We start from the raw sequence: 22,003 nt of genomic DNA on the forward strand, positions 1-22,003 counted from the left end.
CAAGCAAACTACTACCATAGAAGAAAAAAACAAAAAAAACAAAAATGACTAATTGAAAGTCTTTTGGTCAAGGACAGTTTTTTCCTGTTTCTTCCAGCTAAAGTGAAATAAACACACAGCTTCCCTTTAAGATCCCAGAGAATTTAAAGTAGGACACAATGCACATTCCCACTGAGTGATCAAATGCATTAGCACAGGGGCCCTCTTTTTCTTCAGTACAGGAATAATCAAGAAAACAGGATGATAAATAATGTATAGGAGGATCATGTCCCTTTAAGATACGCTGGCGCAGAATTTAGGTTGGAAGAAGTAAAGCAGCATTAGTCTGTAATTACACAAAGAGCTTTCAAGAGTCTGCATTTCATGGAGATTCAAAAGCAAAGCAGAGATTTCTTGGGTTTGCAATGAACGAACACTAGTAGCATTTCAGCAAATCTATAAAATCCAAACCAGTCCTGAGAGAGGCACAATTTTACTCTTTTAGGTAAAAGATGTGGATTAATTGGCAGAAGGGTGACTGAGCCTTATTCTTGTAAGAGTCAGGAGTGAGTCAGATGAGAGAAGCCTCAAAGAACTCCCAAGATTGAAAGCAGATGTCCACATGATTGGGACAAATGAACAACCGAATAAAGTGGGAGAAAAAAAGTATCCTTGAAGGCTAAAAATATTCTGGAAGGAGAGCTGTAAAGATGAGGGTCAGCCCTCTGCAATCAGCAATCTTACTGCTCGGCTGTGGATAGCAGTGGAATACATAACTGGCTTCATTTCCTGAACTAGGAACAACTTATTGCCTGCAAAAACTCTTCCAGCTTGATCCGTACATAGAGAGATGTACGAACACATAGTTTTTCAACTCTGAAATTTCACTCAGATAAGCTAAATCCCAACAGAATGAATCTTTTCTTAATGATCACCTATAAAATAGCTGTTATAACTGTACAATGTTTTCAAGTGACTCACAGTAAGGCAAGGCACTGCAGTCCATGATAGAGACATGATAGGTAGCCACGATTATCCCTCTGTGATGAATCAGGGGTGCATGGGGTGCTATTGTACAGTGTACCCTCTAAAAAGAGTTAATATGTAGAACCCATACTTGACACACAAACTTCATTATCTTGGCAAAGCTACAGAAGTTGTGTTACTTTATCCCATACACACTTTAAAAAAAATTACGTATGTGGGTCTTCGTGCTAGCTTGCTGAATTCTGGGCTTAGTCTCTAATTGTAAGTAAACACGAGCAAGGAATGAACAATATAAAAAATCAGACACCTCAACAAGTCCCTTTGTCTTAAATCGCAATAGCACGCTTCTAAATGCAGGCATGCCAACCCTCTTCCATAGAATAACATGGAACAAGCAAAACATTGGAACAGTGCACACAAACCTTAGGAATCTCACAAGTTTTCTTTGAGTACTAAGGTATTAAGATTAAATCAAGTTGATTTGCTTGACAGAGCAGTACAAGCCAATGGAGTTCTCAAAGCACAGTCTGAACAAACGCTGACAGTCAGGTAGACAAGTACAGTTCCACTGGGTAGTAAGAGCTTACCACTAAGCTCTGGGAAACTTCCTGTTCTATCTACGTCTGTATTTGTGATCATTTATTCTTCATTTCAAAGAAAGCTTCATACACTTCACATGCTAGGAGTTTCACAGCTCTCAGAATTACTAAGGCTGTTTGTGCTTTGGGTCTTGGACGCAATGCCATCTGCTAAATTCCACCCATATCACAAAAGGAAAAAGTGAGTGACCAGTTCTTTATTACTTGTGAAACAAACAAACAAATGTAGTCTATTCCCATCTTTCAGGAAATAAGAGGCTCCATGGAATGTTCAGTGTGAATGGAGCTGGTTTAGAAATTCACATATTTGAAAGTAACTGGGAAAAACATAAGCTAAGTCCATCACAGGGTTGTGCTCTATGCTCACAGTTCTGTTTGTTAAAATGATCTTGTATTACTATTTATTCTTTCAGAAGCAGAACAGGAATAGGAAGTGAAAATAGTTATCAGGCCATGATGAAGGAAGAAATATTGCAGAGAAGCAGTGTGGGCAGTTTAAAGTAAGCATGGAAGACTTCTTTGACCACTATTTAACTTTTGAAGTACATATGCACAAAGGTTTAGAAAACATCCTGAGGTGTCAACTTGAAAGCCAAATCCAGTCTGGATAGATGCCTGAACAACAATTCCAACTGGGTATTGCAGAGCCACCTTGCTTTCAATCCTGGTAAACAAACCTTGATGTGGGTGGAGTTCACTACAGCAGTGCTCTTTATTTTTAAGCACTTGTTTACTATTTGTTGAGCTGATTAATCTCAGTATTACTTCTGTGGAAAGTCACCTGCATCAGATGGAGCATCATGATTTCCAGTCATATCAAGTGCACAAGATTGTATCTTTATTTGTCCCCAATAACTACTGCCAGTGATTCATTCTCTACAACCATCACTTAACAATGACTACTAGCACTGCAACTTGCTCACATCATGGAAGTGTACTGTTTATTTATTTGTGCAATAAGACTTGCATTCCAGATACTATGCATTGATTTTTATTTTTTAATCTTTATATCTTTGTAGTCTACAGAAAGGGAATGCATTTTGAGTTCAGGCTACTTTATAGACAAAATCTTTATATACTTACATATATATACATGTACATACACACATATATACATATAGGTACACATATACATACACATAAATATCCCTGTAAAACTCATGTAGTACCAAATATTTTATCTATTCTAAAATAGATTTTGAAGGTCTTTTACAGTCAATTTTTACTCCAGTTATAGCTACAGAGTAAGATTAACAGTAGAACGAGACAACTTCAGTTAGCTGTTTGATTCTTCTTAATTCTACAGAATAAAGGCATTTTTACACAAAAGTGTTGCATTTTGTAATTGGAATGATTCCTTTAAAGCCAAAGCTGAGTTATCATGCTGAATGCTTTAATAGAATGTCTCTTGCTCCCCCGCAACCTGCATAAGTTCTTAAAAATGAAAATAATTATTAGCACAGATAATCTCTTCTTACTAATTTGTTGAGAGCAGAATAGCTAAGGTGGTGCTAAAAACCATATTTCCTTGTTACAGTGCCATCTACCTACAAGATCTGTTATATAAAAGATGTAGCAAGATGGCCCGTATCTTACTTCCTCTGCCAAGCATGGTCAAAACCACGCTGGCCTCAAGCAGCATGTTACTCTGTCTCAGTATAAAAATATATTTAAAAAAAAAAAAAAAAGCTTTAGGAATTTCCACTCAGATTTCCTGCATAATTTATTTTAGTTACTAATTTACCAGAGAGAATCTCAGATATCTCTAAGTTTAAAATACGCATGGGGATAAAAAATATAACCTAAGTTGTCCAGACAGCTCAAGTAGGAAGTTAGATCTCATTTGGAGGTCGGATGATCCATCTGATCATACTTCAGTAAAAAACAAACAAAATAAACCAACAATGTCCTGGTTATCCCAGAAAGCAAGCTGCTCCTGTGCAATGAAATCCTCTTCCACAGCTATAGTACAGAGATTTCTGTGAATTGCTCTGCACAGTCATTAGCCTCAAGAAAAATTTAACAGGAAAAGAAGCAAGCAAGCAGATTTTCAAATGGGCATTAGAAGACGGACTGAAGCATACCAACTGCAAGCACACCCATTACCAACAGATTTTTTAATGAAGCTGCCGGAAGACTTTTAAACATTGTGTAAGACATCAAGTTGGCAAAACATGCAGTGATTGGCTGAGTCAACATCAACAACACTGGAGATCAGCACACAGTTTCAACTCCCCCCTCCAAAAAAAGAAACAAAACCAAAAACTTCCCAAATTAGTAGGAAAAGATTAACTGTGCTAATAATTGTTTTCATTTTTAAGGACTTAGGCAGGTTGTGGGAGAGCAACAGATATTCTATTAAAGCATTCAGCATGATAACAATTACACAAGGGGACAAAACAGTTTGAATCCAAATAGAAAAAGAAAGAATAAGCACTGCTGAAACCAGAAACAATCCCTGCTTTTGAAACTGGCTAACAGCTCTGATTAAGCCAAGCAGGGTTTGGTTTTCTATATGCTTTTAAAGGCTTCATTTCTCAAAGTGCCTGCTTCACATGAATGTAACAGGAGAGGACCGAACTGAACGAAAACCCATGCACATTTCTGAGACGTACTCAGGCAGCCCTTGGCTAACCCAGTGAAATCTAGCATTCACAACATAATCAGCATGTGTCCAGCTCCATTCTCCATGTACCCTGCCTGTTTCCAAAAGCCTCTCTCAGGCTGGCCCTATTGGCAGTGTCCTGATGTACTTACTATTCAGTGAAGAACCTGGCAATGCCATACTGACTAATATCTTCTCTGTTCTCCAGCAGCTGGCTCACTGCATCCTCCATGTACGTGAGGACATGCCTTTGAGCTGCAAATAAAAGACAGTAAGAGACAGAAATTAGAATACAAGGAGCCTGAAAAGCCCAGAGCCAGACCAACCCTGTTGAGGCCTTACAAAACAAGCCAATGAGATCCCTCATTTAGAGAGCAGAGGTTTTATTCCCCCAGATTCATATAGCAGAACTCCTGACCTAAATCCTGCTGTCTTTCCTGACTACACAGTTAGTCATTAACAGTATGGACCCTTTTTCAAATCCTTTGAGATTCTGCAAGTGAAGGAAGAAGAGACAGAGCTGTGAGACTGCCATGCTGGAAAATGCTGATCCAAGAGGAAGTCTTCATCTCTTCTGAGTCACAGCCATCTTTCATATATAAATCGCCAATGCTAGATCAATGAGGCTGTTGTAGAGATGTAGGTGTTCCCTGCCCCTCCCTGCTTACCAAAGCCAAGTAGCTTTATGGTTGTTCTGTAAAGTTTTTTTCCTAAAGGTGCACATAAAAGTACATCCCTTGCCACACAAGCATCAATGAATGTTCTTGGAGTGGCAGGTAGGGAACAGGTCTCATTGCCAGGAGAGATTTATACTGCTCAACAATCAGTCCCAAGTAACTGCCTAGACCAAATCTGAGGAGGTTTCAGAAGAGACAGATCTGCCAGTACCCAACCACACTAGTAAGTCTTCTGAGTAAGACTGTACAAGACAAACCATTTTGCTGCTTCTGTGGGGAGCAGGCTGCCGAAATCAAGCATTTGCCAGGAAGGAAACAGTACAGATTTGCCACTGAGTGCCTTTGATGTTCTTGGCTGGAAATCAACTCGGAGGAACAAAGAACTGAGTCTGGCGTGATGCACCAGCTAGCAAGCAGTAGACTTTCCAAACCTACAAGTTCAACAATCAGAAAACAAGTCACAACGAACCCAGGAAAATTGTTCCTAACCTGGAAAGCACACAAGCCCTGTTCCCAAAGCACACACCTCCATCCTAAACACGTATGGTACTGCACCTTTGCAAGTAGTGTCGTGTCCTAAAAAGAGCAGGAGAAAACCCTTAGGGGATATAGGAAAGGCGAAGGCTGTTCTTGCTCCTTGCCAATCTGTTCCAGACTTGGCAGCATCACTCCCCTCAACTAGCAACTGGCCAACCACAGACCCACATCAATATTCTTCAAACCATTTTAATTTGTGCTTAATATCCTGGTAGGCATCAAGCCTGTGCCACTTGATACACAACATGGAAGTCCCTTTCATCTTAGTGTGGGGCAGGTGGGCTTCAAGAGAGGCCCGGAAATGATTATTCCCAGTGGATATAGTGATTAAAAGTATGTATGAACATCGATTGCTATCAGGGGATTTCTCTGACTAGAACATTTTTTAGGACAATGGTAAAATTGGTTAAGCACACCCTGGAAAACACCTTGCAGCTGATAGCAAAATGGTGAGCCAAAGGTTCAAAGATATTGTCTGGCACTAAAAGATACAGGGCGTAGCTTTATTTAATTATTTTAATGCAAAGGAATAAATTTAATTTATGTGAGTGATTAAAGAAAAATAGCTCTGCGCACCTGTGTCCCCCGAGGGAGGAATGAGTCGTGCAGCTCAGTCACAGTCTTAAGATAACAGCAGCTGGGTAACTTTATTTCAGCCCATCCTTCTTCCCTCTTCATTATGTAGCCCATCTTGCACCCAGAAACATCTTCCCAGGCCCCTCTAGAGCTGTCAGCAGTACCAGATTAAGACAGGAAACCACAGTAGCAAAGAGGCTTCCACTTCTCTCAGTCTGCAATATGTTCCTACTCAACTGCAAAACCATTTTCTAAACTTTATGGGGATGTATACACTTCCTGTTGTAGAAGAGTCTCTATCAGTGAAACACGTATTTTTGTTATTCCACTTCTTTAGAGTCGTTAACCTCTCCCCTAAAAGCCTAAAGGAGTAAACAGGCATGGTCCCCACAGAGCTACATATCACAGTAAGACTGACCTCTCTAACAAATACCTTTGAGTCTGCTCCTGGAGAATAAATTATCATTCAACACAGAATTTCAGACATTTCTGACACCCTTAAAATTGCACACAAATATGTATGGGTCACTGATGAATACTGTCACTGGAAAATGGACATTCGTTAAACTTTTTGTTGCATGGTCTCAAGATCCTGGCAAAGATTGTCTGTCCTTATTTCCCAAAAGGCACATAGGGAAGTGGGGGAGGGAAGAAGACTATTAGCAAGGAAGCTAAAAAAAAATAGCACTTGCAATCTACTTAAGAATCCTCTCTCCTTGACTCTTCAACTGCTGTGCTCTTTCCCAGGTAGCATGGTTCACACTGCCAAATCAAATTTCAGCTCTGGCTTCCTGTTTTCTGGCTGCTGATATCCAGAGTGGTACAAGCAGTATGTTTTGTAGCCCAACCAACTCTATCCTACACAGAAAAGACAGAAAAAATAAATTTATGGGCAGGTTCTAGCAGGCCAGAGAGACAAAATGAAATGCCAGGGGTCTAGTTATAGCAAAACATTAGTGCCATAACTTATACAAAGGGTACTTTCCATAACAAACATTGGAACTATATGGCAACATTACCTATTTACGTAAGTGCAAAGTTAAAAATCCACAGGGTCCAATGCAAAATAAACATGATGATTCATAGGTTTTCATACTGTTTCAAACTCTTTGAAAATTCAGGGAGTTAATGCTGTATTGGTACAGATGCTGCTCCTATTTTTTAGGCCAATTTGGCAATAAAGCAACATGTCCAAATCAGAATGGAAAGCTTAAATGCTCACAAAATGCTACAATTACAACCTGACCTTTCTATTCATTGTCTTTCTGATAGAATTCCAGTTTACTGCACTTTCCACACACATTATCCTCATCATTTACTGTTTATGGCTTATTCCACCTACAGCTCTCCTCCTTACTCATACAAAATCCTCCAAGTTAATGGACCATGCAACACCTTTACTAAACTTGAAATCCCATGCAACTACCCCAAAATGGAACCAAGTATGCCTGCCACACATATTTGGTAGGTACCCCTTCTTGTTGCCAGACCTAAAAACCGCCAGGCACCTCTCAGAGAGATAGAACAGCATGAAGTTCAGAGAACAGTCTTTTGGCAGCCAATGACATGATGCTAAGTAGGTATCTTTTCACAGAATAGCTTAATTTTTATCATGAAACCACTAGTGGTGACATTACACCTGGAGTCTGCACAATCTATTGCAATACATACAACATAGCACTCTCAAAATCAACTACCACAGCACTTGAGAGAATGGCACTGATGGCATTGCCACTCTACTCACACACCAACATCCCACCATCACTCACTCGCTCCAGGTTCAAAGTGCATTTTGGAATTAATGCCCTTTGGCTCAAAACCAAATTCAAGGTTGAATGCTGGCTGTTCAATTCAAGCATGGCCTGATCGGCTCATATGAGTTTCCTCCAGCTTACAAGTAAAAGGCAGACAAAGAAATACATCCACACTCTGTTCACAATCCCTACATTCTCCATTACAATAGTTTACACAACCCCAACTGATTCCTTTTAACTGTATCAAATTATTTTTACGTTTGTATTTAAAATAGTAAAAATTGTCCTTTTATAAGCCAATGAATTACTTGTTTCTTCTTACAAGAACAAACAGTCCTGGTAATTTGTAGGTTTGACTAAAAATATTCTAAGAACAAGTACTGATATTTGAGGAAAGTCTTGAAGGAAAAGGAAAATACTACTACGTGTAACAGAATGTATGCATTGACATTCTCTAAGTCAGAAATTCAGGAGGAGGAAGGAAACTAATGCCACCCTTAAGTAACAGTGTTGGGTATTTGTAAGTTTTTTATTACCAGCAGCACTCAGGAGTTGTGAGGATTAAGACCTTACATGTACTGCAGTGCCATTCCCTTGAGTTGCACAATATCCCTTTCAGCACACAATGGCAACATGATGGAGTTAACCACTCCACTTTTGCATATTAGTTACCTGGCTTTACAACTTAGGTACATGTCCCTAAGGTTATGTTAATAAGAAGCTTCTCTTTCCAAGAAATCTGCCTTTTTTAAGCAGCCAATAAAGCTATCAAACAAAAATAAAAATAAAAATAAAAATAAAAACCCTCACCCTGAAGATCAATACACCAGCAGAAAAAAGACTGGTATAAACTTATATAGGATAGTAAAATACACATCAGCAGCACAGGTCAACAGGTATGCTTTGTTTAAAGCAGCAGCAGAACCACAGCCTGGAGCAGAGGTTGAGTCTTATTTATCAAATCATCAAATCAGGTAGCTACATTATTGCTCAACTTGTCATGAGAGATGCCTTCTAATGGATCACAAGCTCTCTACCAGAGCAATATCTACTTTGTAAATGAGTGTTTTTTTGTTGGCTGCTTCATTCCTGGCATAGCAGAATGTTTTGAAAAATCAGGAGTGGGAATTCCTGGATAATGAGACTGATTTTTATTAATTATTTTCCTCCTCCTCAACTAAAGTGCTCAAAATACACACTCTTTGATGCAATTACCATTATAATTCATTTTAGTTATCAGAATTCCAAGAGCATTACAAGATTTAATGTACATGAAATATTGTGGTGTTTTTAAATCTCTAGCTGCTAGTTTATATGCTCCTAAGTAACTTCCAGAATTTATTCTAAATCAGAGCTTAATTAAGGGCCCCACTGTATTAAAGCACATTAGAAAGAGACAACTACAGTAACATAAAAACAATTATAGCTAATATTATGTGAGTAATAAGAATGCGTATAAACTGCAAAAACAGATCAGCATCAGCTCCAGGAGACTTTTCAGCACTGATGATCTTTCAGGATGCTCTTTTTCACATCTTCAGGTATCCCCAAGGAGTGGACTTAGCAAGAGAAGTATGTAAATAAAACCAACCAGCCTAAGAGCTAAATCACTGTACAGCTATAGTTCCTCACAGCTTGGGAGTATAATTTCCCATTAACCCTAAAAAACAAGATTAAAGGACAGAATGTGTAGCAAAGTGCAAGCAGAGCTCGCCATACCAGAGATAAAACTATGATACGAGCGCGACATGAACAGTTATTCAGGAATGCATGCTAAATGGCAAGACATTGTATTCTGTATATTCACAGATTCAAAATCACTTTCAACAAAAAATTGAGAAATGGTTCAGTTTGTAATTTTGTTGTGACTGTATATGTATATGTATATGTAACTGAATATTTCTTTCAAAAAATTAATCAGACATTAATCACAAACCACGACATTATAGTCTTTCACTGTGCACACATCCTGAGACCCCACAGAGACTGTCTTCATTGTCCAAGTCCCGCCAGCAACTACCTCCTGCAAGATGCAATGCAGATGCTAGGCATCACCACCCCTTCACTGCACAATTGTTGAGCTTTTTTCCCCTAAAAAATAAATCAGTCTGAATTTATTCAGCATGTTATTAACATTGTGGAAGTAATGACCATCCTGGCTTGTTACAAGGACATTAGATAGCCTTTGACAGGCTCCCTGTCAATGCATACTCAAACACAGAGGCCTCTATATTCTCCAGTTCTGGAAGTCTACCTCACTCAGGATCAGATTCCACGTGATATCAAGTTAAGGTAGATGTCCTATAGTATAACAGCAGGTTTGGTTTGAAGCTGCAATCTGTTGGAGAAAGTATGACACTGAATCTAAGAAGATTCAAACTTATCATCCATACAAGCAAACTTTAACACATGAGCAGGGAAGTCATTCATCCTCCACATTATAGCTCTCCTATTTATATAAAAGAGTAAGAAAGGAAAAGGCTTTGTTTTCTCTTTTTAGACCACAACATCTCATAGATAAAGTGCTCCTCAGAAGCCTGGCAAATGTCTCTACTATGAAGAGACTCAACATTTGTCACAGTGCCTAGATAGAAGTGTAGCTGTATGGGAACAGATGAGTCACAGCTTGAACCACTGATTGAGCACCTGGGGAAAGGACCCTGTCAGCCCTGGGAGCACAGGTGAAGGCAATTCAGCTATGTGACCAAAAGGGGAGGAGCCTGGCTGCACCTCTCTTAAACCTCATTTAAGGGCTGACTGCCACTAGGGAAGAGTCCCTGACTGGAGATCCCTCCCTTGCAGAGTCCTTTCTGCAAGCCTAGATCTTCAGAGACAGGTGAGCACCTTTACTTTTCTTTTCTTTACTTTTCCTGTGAAATACCATCCTACCTGTACTGGTCTCTTTGCTATTATGTTCCTGTATTGTCCTTCCAGTGCACTAAACTTTCCAATTGTAACAGTAGTCTAAACATTGAATATGATGGTAAAGAAAATCATATGATCATAGAATCTTTATAGCTGAAAGGGTTGAGTTTAAAAGCTATTTAGTCCAACACCAGAGAACAGGAACACCTACAGCTAGATCAGGCTGCTGAGAGCCTCACACAGCACTCCAGGTGAGGTCTCATCAGTGCAGAGCAGAGGGGCAGGATCACCTTCCTCCATCTGCTGGCCATGCTTCTTTTGATACAGCCCAGGATACTGTTGGCTTTCTGGGCTGTAAGCACACATCATTGGCTCATGTCCAGCTTGCCATCCACCAGTACCCTCAAGCCCTTTTCAGCAAGACTGTGTTCAAATCCTTTCACCCCCAAGCTTGTAGTGATAGTGGGGATTGCCAGGACCCAGGAGCATGATCTTGCACTTGGATTTGTTGAACCTCATAAGGTTCATCTGGGCCCACTGCTCCAGCCTCTCTGGGTCTCTCTGAATGGCATCCCATCACTGGGCCTTGGGTGCATTGCCTGCATCACACATCTTGGTGTCACCCACAAATTTGTTGAGGGTGCATTTGAACTCTCTAACTCAGTAATTCTGTCCAGCAGAAGGGTAAACCCCAGTTCTATGCAAGGTTGCTGCACAACTGAAGTATTTTGCTGGAAGCTACTCTTGGCTTTGTAAAATGTGAATGCGTTCTTTCAACTTGTTAAGCCTAAGAGAGATGAGGAAACAGGACCACGTTCCTGGCACTTAATAGCCCCATGCCTTACCAATAAGGCATTTCCTTAATGGAATATTTATGTTCTTACATGCCTTATGCTGGTAAAGGAAGAAAAATCCAACATCCTGGAGATGGGGAATAGAGAGGAGACTCCAGAGGAAAATCTCAGAAATTTGTGATAATCTTCAGGATTTTCTTTTTAATAGAGAAGATGGGGAAATCTACAATTTGAAGTTTCAGAAGACAGCTGCATGAGTAGAACAATAAACTGAGTGCTCTGAGTCTGTTATAAATAATGGAGCAATCACCAGTTATTAAACCATAATGAGGAAGGCATGGAAAAGTTTCTCAAATAAGCTTTATTTTGCCTACTGTTGCTCTAGTCTCATCCATCAAACGTAAAACACATTTTCATCACTATCCCCAAACACTAACTATTGTTTACTCAGTGAAAATGCTGTTTTAAATATCCTCCTTGTTACAGCTTCTTCCCCGCAGCCTTCCTGCCATCTTTGCAGACTTCAACTCCTTTCCTATTAACTGAATTCTAGTTGTCTCTGTTCTTCTACCTATTGTCTCACAGTCACTATGGCATGAGATTTGCATTTCCCAGGAACTTCTCTGTACCAAAAATTTGCAGTTATTTTTTATCTTGAGTGAATGCCTGATTCATTTTTATTTTAACTCACAACTCCTTCTACTTTCCTTAGAATGTTAGAGTGTATTGTCCTCTTAGCATCCAAACTGGACACAAAAAAGCCCTTTACAAATGGAGGGGAAAAAAAATAAATACCTCAAGTAGCACAAAATGCTACTTTGGCCACTCAGTTCATTTGGCCTGTTTTGGGTGTTGAGAAAAGAAAAGGCAGAAAAGAGGCTAGGTGAAGCTTGCTCATTCCAGATCAGGAGAGAAAAGAGTGCCATCCAAGCTAGGAGACTCAAAGAATATCTTATGTGACAGCCTGGGGCAGCAATTTCAGAATGAAATTATAGAATGTGAAACTTTTTTAAAATCACAATTGCTTACAATCCCACAACAGACAACTATATTAACAAGACTTAGAGGCACAGAAGAGGAAAAACCAAGTAACAGTGATATCAGAATGCCAGGGTGATGTAGAAAACAAAATATCTTATGAACACACTTTCTGTTGATTACCTACTATGAAGGCAGAATTAATTTCATAAGATCTGTGAGCAGCCTCATGAAGACAAAAAAAAAAAAAATTCCTGATAACATTTACAGCCAGTGAAAATATCCCAGCATAGCAAACACTTTCTAAGAGGATAGACTGCAACTTAAACAAAAGGATGCCCTCCCTACATGATCAACCAAACAAGCTCTTAGACAATTACTTCTCAATCTGACATCCAACAGAGTCCTTAAAGCTGGAAGGGACCTTTAAAGGTCATCTAGTCCAACTGCAATGAACAGGGATGTACACAGCTAAATCAGGTTACCCGCGTACTTGTATGAGTCTTTTCCTAATCCAAACATTAGAAAAATTTACGTGTTTAAAAAAAAGTGATAGATCAGGAAATAGAGAGCGAAGAAGACACTTCATGTAGGCTAATAGAGCTGCTTGCACAACATTGCACACGTCTCCAAAGTCATGCTCCTCAACTTTAGGTGAAAAACAGGAAACTGGTTATTTCTTATACTTTAAGAATTAGTAGTCTTGTTCCTAGTTTGTTTTGGTTGTTTCAATCCGAACTGACAAGTTTCACACAAGAAAGAATTAAGCACCTATTTCATTAAAAACAATTAAATGAGCCCAAAACCAAGTTGGCTTGTTACAGAAAGAAAAAGAAAAAAGAAATTTTGTAAGTTTCAGCCTAGAGCAATTCTGTGGAAAAGTTATGAGTGTCTCTATTAATGCGTAGGCTGAAAATGCTGATGTAGTATAACAGAGTGACACACAATTGAAGGGTGTATCTAAATGGCATGCTGCAATATTGTTCTCAAATACCTGAACAAATGCCAAAGTTGAAATCCATAATTCTCTCAAGAATCACCCTGTGCAGAGAGCTAAAACTCCTATTTCCTGCCTTGAGTTTCTGTAGCACAGAACAGCAGTATGGTTATGTAGGCATGTACAAAGCACCTACCAGCAGTCTAGTAGCAAAACTGCAGAGGTTCTACTCCAAATGGATGTAGATCACCCCTCTGCTTAAACTCTTCAGCCCTCTTCGTTGCTGTGGGGCACTCTGAAAGGGAAGTCGGATCCTGAGTCATTGATCCTAATGTTGGACTGAAGAAACAGCTGCTTCAGCCTTCCCCTGCAACAGTAGCTTTCCATTTAATAAAAGCCACAATGTTTCTCTAGCTCTCTTACACTCTGACTTAGCAGAGACAGCAAAACCATGCTGAAACATGTAATGCAAACCAACATGCACCATTTCTTACCTTTCCTTGTACAACAAAGCCACAGCAAATTAAGTATACTTTAATAACAGTTATTAGCAAACAGCCTCTCGGGCCTAGAAGGTAATGGCTGAAGAGTCTCACTTCAAAAACATTGATTTGAATGCACTCCAAACGCTCACAGCTTGCAATTCATCTCCTCTTTAGCAATTAAGTGACGTCATATTGATTTCTTTCCTTCATAATTACCTTCCACTTGACACAATAACACCTCATCACTTCGCCCTTCAGCTCACTGGAAGGCGTAGAGGTAACACCAACTGCCAGAGCAAAGGGATGCAGCCCACAGGGGAGCGGCTGCTTTGTAAGATAAAAGGTTTTTATCTTACGTGGCACAAAGAGATCAGCGGGAAACATCATTTCAGAGGAAAAGCCCACCTTCCGACCCCCTCACAGCCGAAGAGCAGCACCGTTTCTGACGCTGAAGAAGCGAGCGGCTCGCTCTCCTCAGGCCATCAGTGAGACCGCAGCCCCCTCAGGGAGACCCCGGCCCGCGGAGCCGCTCCCCGGCCGAGCTGAGGCGGGCGCCGAGCTCCCGCCACCCGCTCGCCACACACGCGGCGCCGACGCCGGCACGCGTCTCCCTGGGAAGGCCGGGCCGCAGCCTGCCCCATCGAGCCCTTCTGACGCCGGACCGCAGCCGGGGGCCCGGGCTGCCCCGCTCCTCACCTAGGTACTCGGGCCCGGGCAGCCGCTCGGGGCTCAGCATCCTCCCGCCGCCGCCTCCTCCCGGCTTCCGTCCGTTTCCAAGGCGCCCGACGCTCCTGGCTGCCAGGCCCGGCGTTGCTCCTCCGCTCGCCCCGGCTGGGAACGCGCCCTCGCGCCGCCGGGGTTCCGGCCTCAAAGCGGCACCGCGGAGCCGGGCACGGCCAGCCTCGACGCGAGGCTGCGAGAGGCGGGAAGGGAGGGAGCTCGAGGGAAGGGTCTGTGCAGGAGCGGGGCAGCCTGGTCCTGAGGAGGGATTCCGGGATGGTGTGGCGGCCTGGCACTGAGGGAGGGAGTGAGTGACGGTGAGAGTTGTGCGCTCCAGGGCCGGGCGACTCAACAGAGGGAAAAGGGCTGAAGAGACAAAGTGACACGTAAGGCTATGGGCCAGCAGGGCCAGCAGTGACCAAGGAGGCCCCGTGCAGTTACATCAGTCTTGTCAGTAATGCACACTCTGCTCCTGAGTTTGTTTTGCAACCCTGGTGCTCTAGAGAGGAAGGAATGGGGGGCATCAGGCGTTGCCCGTTGTTCACAGGAAAGTGGGAAGTAGCAGAAGGTCCTGAGCTATGGGGCCCCTTCTGCTCATTCTGTCTGTCCGGGAATTTCTCAGGGAACGGCCCTGTCCCACAACAGGAACCGGCCCTGCTGAGTGCCCCTTCCCCAGAAGCTGGTGGGGCCAAAATTTCCAAATACCTTTGGAATTTCTCACATCAGCAATAGAAAAATCCCAACCCAGGGTGTAATCCCAGAAATTCCAAATGAGGGACTGGGAACTGTTGTGTGTGTTTTAGTGACAAATACAAAGCAACAGAAATTAAATAAAATGCTTAGATACTGTTGTGGTTTAACCCAACGGATGGCTGAGCACCATGCAGTTATTTGCACACTTCCCCACTTCCCAATGGAATGGGGGAGAGAATAGGGGAAAAAAAAAACAAAAAAAACAACCCTAAAAACCTGCAGGTTGAGGTAGAACTATTTACTAAGATAGAAAAAAGGAAAAGGATAATTGTTATGACTATGTAGATGTATGTATAAAGATATAAATGTATGTAACAAGTGATACACAAGCAATTGCTCACCACCTCCCAACCAAAGCCCAGCTAGCCCCTTGAGCAGTAAAAGAGCACAAGATGAACTCCCACCCTCTTCAAAACTCCTCCTGCATGACATCATACGTTATGGAATATGTTAAGTCACATGTCCTAATTCTATCCCCTCCTTGAGCTCTCTTCTCTGAAAATGGCCTTGGCTCCGTATAACACTGCTTAGCAGCAACATCGTGTAAACATCACCATGTTATCAACATTGTTTTTATCCTAAAACAAAAAGTATAGAATCATTCCAGGCACTCTGAAGAAAACAGTTCCATGCCAGCTAAGAGAGATGTGCACACAACCTGCTTTTACTCCTGCTTTTTACTCCAGGGGAAAAGCTGAATGTTGCTGTTGGAAACTCATCTTCAACCCCTACTCACAGTCAAATCCAGAGATAAAAAAGAGCAAATAAGATGTTGTAGCCAACCTATTTACATTCCTCCCATCAGACTGACTGGGTCACTCTGTTCTCTTTGTCTTGTTCTGTTCTGTCTTTAAATTAATATGTCTTAGATATAAATATTTAAAAGATGAGTAGTGAGAATAATATAGGAAACAAACAATGAGATACTTCAGTGTGAAGAGTGATCAGACAAAAAATAAGACTGTGTTAAAGAGAGCAGGTATAATACAGAAAATGACAATGTTATCTAAAATGGTTTGTGATACAATACAGTTCATTTAAAAACTTCTCTATATCCAGTTTTGCAATTTGCACATTCAGGTCTGTGTATTTAAAGGCCATAAATCTGAAGAAGGAAGATTGTTGATACCAGATAAAATCAGACTGTAGAACACATTGATGTAGGATATTTTTGAGGCCAGGAATTCAGCAGAAGGGAAGTAGATGTTTTCAAGCAGAATGAGTGTAGCAGAAATGCTAAGTCACAGTTTGAACCAGTGATTGAGCACCTGGAGGGAAGGTAGGGTCAACTCAGGGAAGCTCAGCTGTATGCAATGCACCTGAGTGATGGGAAGGGTTGAAGCCAGGATCCACCCCTTCCCAGACCTCACTTAAGTGTTGGAAATGAAGGTGAGTGGATCTCGTTGGAGATTCCTTTGTAGCTGAGGCCTTGTAAGGGTAAGCAGCTTTTTTTCCTTTATTTCTGTAACTATGGCTGTTGCACTTGGGGTTATCCTTACTTGCTACTACTTATAACTTTGCTACCCTGCTATTATTGCTGTGTATTCTATTGTGTTATAGTATTGTAATGAGAAAATATAAGGGTGTGTTATTACACATAAAAGCATAGCAAAAAATAGTACAATGTCTGGTAGGAATACGATCTATCATTCTTCATAGCAAAGCTAATTGACTAATTGGGTTTTGGAAAATATTTCTTCTGATGTGAGGTCTATTCTACAACTAGTCCAGCATTTCTGGCACTTTACAATAAGGTATCTCATTCTAGGATACGGCTGGAAAGGAGGAATAGAATTTGATAGACTCCCCCTTAGGTTTAAAGCACAGTTCCTGCAGTTTCAAAACTAATGTCAAGATCTTTGTTTTCCTAAGCAGTCTTTTGTTGTCAGCCAGGAAGTTTCACTGATACTGAACAGCCAAATCCAGAAGCCTCTTCTATATTGCCAATCTCTTGAGCTGGTAGGAACCATTTTACAAATTGTGCACTGTTTCTTTTTTGTTGCTTACACCATTTCTGTAAAAAACAATTTTGCCTTGATTGTTATCTGGAGCACTCATTTACAAGAGGCTTTTGAAGTCTGGTTTTAAATACTACACCATAATGCCTTTTTTTTTTTTTTTTCTGGGATTTTTTTTTTTTTTTTTTTTTTTTTTTTTTGTTACAGTTTCTCTGTGGGTTGGACTTCATTATTTCCTTTAAACCAGTTTAGGGAATCCTTTTGGACTCTAAACCCATCTGTGGTATTTATAAGTTTCAGTAGTAGAAGCACCTGAATGTCAGTACCTCAAAGAAAACTACATGAACACATTGTGTCATTTCTGAAGCCTTTTATAGACTTTCCTGTTTACTGTAATTCCTTTCTGGACTTGCTAGAGTCAGGATTAGGTGACGTAACAGATCAGCCCTAAGGCTTACCTGGTCTCTCACACTCGTGACCTGAAAAGGGAGAAAAGCTGCCAGTTTGGCTGTGGATGTTAAGTTTGTTTCCTCATATTAATCTTAGAACTCAAGAGTATTGCCTTTTAATAAAAAGCTCTTTTAAATTGAGAAGGCTTTTCTGGATCAGTGGAAAGCATTTGCTTAATAGCTGCTCTGGGAAGAGGAATCCTTTAACAGGGATTTAATGTTCTTTCAGGCCCTTCTGAGAGAATGATAGTGGAAAATAGCAGTTTTCTCTATCAGTAACCCATTGGGAGATGATCAGGAGTACGGCTCTCACTTCAGAGCAAATGTATGGAGTAGACTCTCAGGATTCCTATCCACCCTGGACTTACTTTTTTTTTTTAACTAAATTTGCTAGGTTTTGTCTACCAGCATTGCATTTTATTTAGCTTAGCTCCCCTCTAAGTCTGGTTTAAGTAGGCTTTCAGAAATAGTACCTGTAGGTAAACTGGACTAGTGTAATTATGTAAGAGTCCTTGTGACCACAAATTTGAAAATAACCAGTGGTATAGTTCAAATTTTTCTTTAAGGCTATAATTTCTTTGTTAAATTTTGATGCGTAGACTGGAAAAATCCTTCCTGTATCAGCTTTGTGTTTCTCAGCAATGTAGTTTAGATTATGTTTTTATTCTCTTCCATTCCCACATACTTTGAGCCTGGTATATTAATTGTGTAGCTTAATCCTTTCTGGTTTTATGTTCCAGATTCTAAATGGTACTATTGAAGTTGATCTGAAATATTTTCATTAGCCAAAGTTCTCCTGAGAAACAGCCCCTCTTTCACAGAGGATATTATATAAAATAATAAACAGGACTAGATATCAAGCAACAAATTCCAGAGGATATACCCCATTTTAAACAGACTGAGTCATTTTGTCTGGCTTCTATTATTTTTTTTTTTCTGGGGATGAAATATTTTATTTGCTTAGAATTACAACAATTATTGCTAAAGTAATTACATCAAAGTCTAGAAGTATTGAAGGCAGAAAACTTAGCTTTCCCTTTTATTTTTTTTTTCTGAAGGAGGCAGTTGGAGACTGTATTGCTTTAAGGTCTACAAGTGCAACACGTGAAGAAGTAGGCTGTGAGGAGTCTTCAGTCTTGTCCTGCATCTGACTTGTATGCATGTAAATGAGTTTTACAAGAAACACTAGAAAACTTTCTCTAGCCTTTTCTGCTTATCTTTTGAGTGTCCATAGCATTGTCCTATTTTAAGAACTAGCTAAGTACATATATTGCCCAGGAATTAGCTTTTGGGTATTTAGTGGTGCTTAGTATTTTTGAGGCCTCTGCATTTGCCCATAGATCAACAAAATGGGTACATCAGCAAAATTACTAGTGGGATAACAAAAATTTATCCAAGAATACCTGGAAAACAAATCAGATACTGGGTGAAAACAAACAAGTGTCAATTTTTGTTGATGATCTATTATCTTAAGCACAATAGCAGAGTTTGTGGAGTGTGAACTGAATGAGTGGAGAATAAAAACTTCACATGCTATTCTCCATGTAATTAATTGGAAATGTTGTGAATTAGTGTTCTATTATGCAAGACGTTTTAAAAATCAATGATGCCACAGATGATTCACTTATGAGTCACTTGTAAAACCATGAAAACCTCCAATAAATTTCTGATTTAGTAATTGTATTTATGAATTATGATCAAACTCTCTGAACACATGAATATGGTTATCTTAAATTAGAAGGTCAGCCACAGATACAGTGAAGTTATATGAGGAAATCTGTATTTTCATATTGTTGATTTCTCAAGACATTTACAGAGAAAGCTGCAGTACTCCCCATGTTTATCTTGATCTGAGCCTTCCCAAACTGAATGAACTGTTACCTCATTCAGAAGCAGCAAACCAAAGGCTTAGCATAACAATTAAAGCAATCTTTTTTTCTCTAATAATGCAGTATTAATACTGATTTATTTCTGTGGGTAAAACATAGGCAAACAGATGGGACTTAAATTGTTTCTTAAGGTCAACAGACTTCAGAGAAATGAGATTCATGAAGTTTCTCTCTGCTAACATCTGCCAATGAAGCTTGGAAACAAGAGTATTTCCCAGCTAATGATAGGACTTGATGACAGCAGCAGCTCTCTCAAGTAGCCATCATTTGTACCATTAATGGACTTTAATTTGGCACTTGTAATTGTATCTGGAACTCTAAAGTCAAGTATACACTTACTTAACTGGTTAGGTGTCATAAGCATGCAGGAAACCATACTGTGAATATTGTACAATCATGATTTCTTCTTTACTATTGCTTACCTACTTCGCAATCTGGATTGCAGAGATTTTTTGCCCTTTAAAATGATGAACAAAATGAAAGAAACTACAGGTCTGATCTAATTTTGAAGTCTATATGTCAATAAACTTCATGTTCATCTGAGGATAAGGCTTGAGTTCACAGATCGGTACATTCAAAATACAAATTCTTGGGGGGAGGTGGGGAAAAAGAAACCTTATTCTACTCCTTTGTCATGGGAGTAGTTCTAAATTGTAGGTGATCTGCATGCGAGGAGGGAATGTGATTGTGACAGGCTCTGTGACTTATTGAGGCTGAATCTTCATTTTAAAATTAAAGGTAGTCATAAGTCATATGCTACAGTTGCAATGTCTAGTAAATACATTGACCAAACTCTGGTTGCTTTTGAGCTCAGTGTTAGCAAGCAAATCTGTTTTTGTTGGTGTGGTTGGTTTTGTTTGTTTGTTTTTTATGTCAAGCTGGAGACAGACTCTCCTTCAGCTTTTGTTCCCATTATCTCTTCAAGAAGGAAAGGACATCTTTAAAAATACTTAAGTACCAAGCGAGTGACCCTTCTAAGCTGGAATGCTGCCTCACTAATGATGCAGAGAAGAAAAACAGCCATTTCTGGCAGAGTTTGCAGGATCTCTCATGCCAAACAAAAAAAGTCCAATATGCCTGGTAAAAATAAATATCTCTATAAAATTCTGGCATGGGAAACATTTCTGACAGCCAAGGCTTAGCTCATCCTGGGGGGTAACTCAAAAAGGCCTGCGATTTTCATTCTTTTTATTCATCGAATGTTCCTTGCAAACTGAGGCATCTGGACTGTGTTGATTAGACCAGGTGTCTGTGTGATAAAAGATGTAAATGAAGCTCTGTGCATGTGCAAGAAAATGGGCAGGTCTGCGTGGGAGTGAACTGTTGCTTCTAGAGCTGAAGCGAAGCAGTAACTCTGACAGCTGTACCGGCCAGCTCATATGGGAGAGGGACATAAATTCCTGTGTGCAGTACAGGGACTTAGCACATTCAAAACAGTCTGGAAGTATTCTATCTTATAAAATCTACAGGGAAAAGTAATTGATGGAACATGGGGAATAAACAGAAGGAAGAGGAATTTACAGATTCATTAAAATTGTGTATTTCTTGCAAAACAATCCTGATTTCTGCTTGTTAGATATGTAAGAGTGAGCCTGAGTATTTATTAGGGTTGTTGCAAGAGACCACTGCACAATGTCTCAGCTTTGTGAGAGCTGAAGAAGGATTTTAATTGAAAGCGCACAATGATATGCCAGTCATTCACAAAGTAATACAAGAAGGCAGGGTGGAGAATGTTGTTTCCCTTCTGTCACATAATGCTTGGGGTGTTTTCAGGAGTGACATCTTTGTGGAGTTGCTAGAAGAGAAGTCAGAGACCAGAAGATCACAGTGGTTGGAGAATTTAAAAAAGAGAAATTGAGAAGCAGTAGGCAGGGGATGGAAAGGGTGATATGTAAATCACTAATTGATGGGAGAAATAAGCCAGAAGAGACTGAAAGAGCAAATTAAGATATTAAGGTTTATGTATTTAAAATTCTCTTTTGATTTGCTGACTTAATTTTCTGTTTTAGAAACTGACATGATTAAAGTCACCATACCTCATTTGAAACTGATAGTGCGAGGGCCACATCAAAAGTAGTGTCTCCTATTATATTATGTTGACCCACAAATCAGAGGTGGATGTTGGTAGTATGGCAGTAGAGGCTGGACCTTCCCACCAATATCCCATTACGTGTTGGTGCTGTGTGACAGCTGGCAGCAGAGAGAGAGTCTGACAGAATGGCTTCAGATGTGGAAGTGCGTATGAAGCAAAGGTGTCACTGAATTCACCTACATGGGGGGGAAAAAATGGCACACACTGATGCTTGCTGAATGTTTATGGAGATAGAATCACAGAACAGCCAGGGTTGGAAGAAACCTTAAGGATCATGAATTTCCAACCCCCCTGCCACATGTAGGGCCACCAACCTCCACATTTAATACTAGACTGGGCTGTCCAGGGCCCCATCCAGTCTGGCCTTGA

General features: G+C 40.3%; 1 protein-coding gene and 1 long non-coding RNA gene across 5 annotated transcripts in view; one reads left to right on the forward strand and one right to left on the reverse strand.

Moving 5' to 3' along the window:
• The window catches only part of CSTPP1 (centriolar satellite-associated tubulin polyglutamylase complex regulator 1), an 83,427-nt gene extending 68,685 nt beyond the window's left edge, over positions 1-14,742 (reverse strand). Inside the window, exons 1-3 of one of the 3 annotated variants that reach the window (XM_031593440.2) lie at positions 14,470-14,742; positions 13,485-13,583; positions 4,323-4,425 (exon numbers count right to left, since the gene is read on the reverse strand). In XM_031593440.2, the coding sequence (XP_031449300.1) occupies positions 4,323-4,402 (80 nt within the window). In that variant the 5' untranslated portion in view covers positions 4,403-4,425; positions 13,485-13,583; positions 14,470-14,742. Of the gene's footprint in view, positions 1-4,322; positions 4,426-13,484; positions 13,584-14,178; positions 14,419-14,469 lie in introns of those variants that run through there. The other 2 variants (XM_031593439.2, XM_090140911.1) reach the window with 2 other exon arrangements.
• A 303-nt stretch (positions 14,743-15,045) lies between these two features.
• On the forward strand, positions 15,046-20,367 carry LOC116229160 (uncharacterized). 2 transcript variants are annotated; one of them, XR_016466846.1, is made up of 3 exons: positions 15,046-16,683; positions 17,119-17,205; positions 18,712-20,367. It is a non-coding gene; the product is annotated as an uncharacterized LOC116229160 (long non-coding RNA). The 2 variants fall into 2 exon arrangements; XR_004166959.2 differs by having other exon boundaries at positions 17,122-17,205.
• The last annotated feature ends 1,636 nt before the right edge of the window (positions 20,368-22,003 follow it).

The sequence above is a fragment of the Phasianus colchicus genome, chromosome 5 (genome assembly GCF_987193195.1).
Source record: "Phasianus colchicus chromosome 5, bPhaCol1.hap1.1, whole genome shotgun sequence".
Lineage (NCBI taxonomy): Eukaryota > Metazoa > Chordata > Aves > Galliformes > Phasianidae > Phasianus > Phasianus colchicus.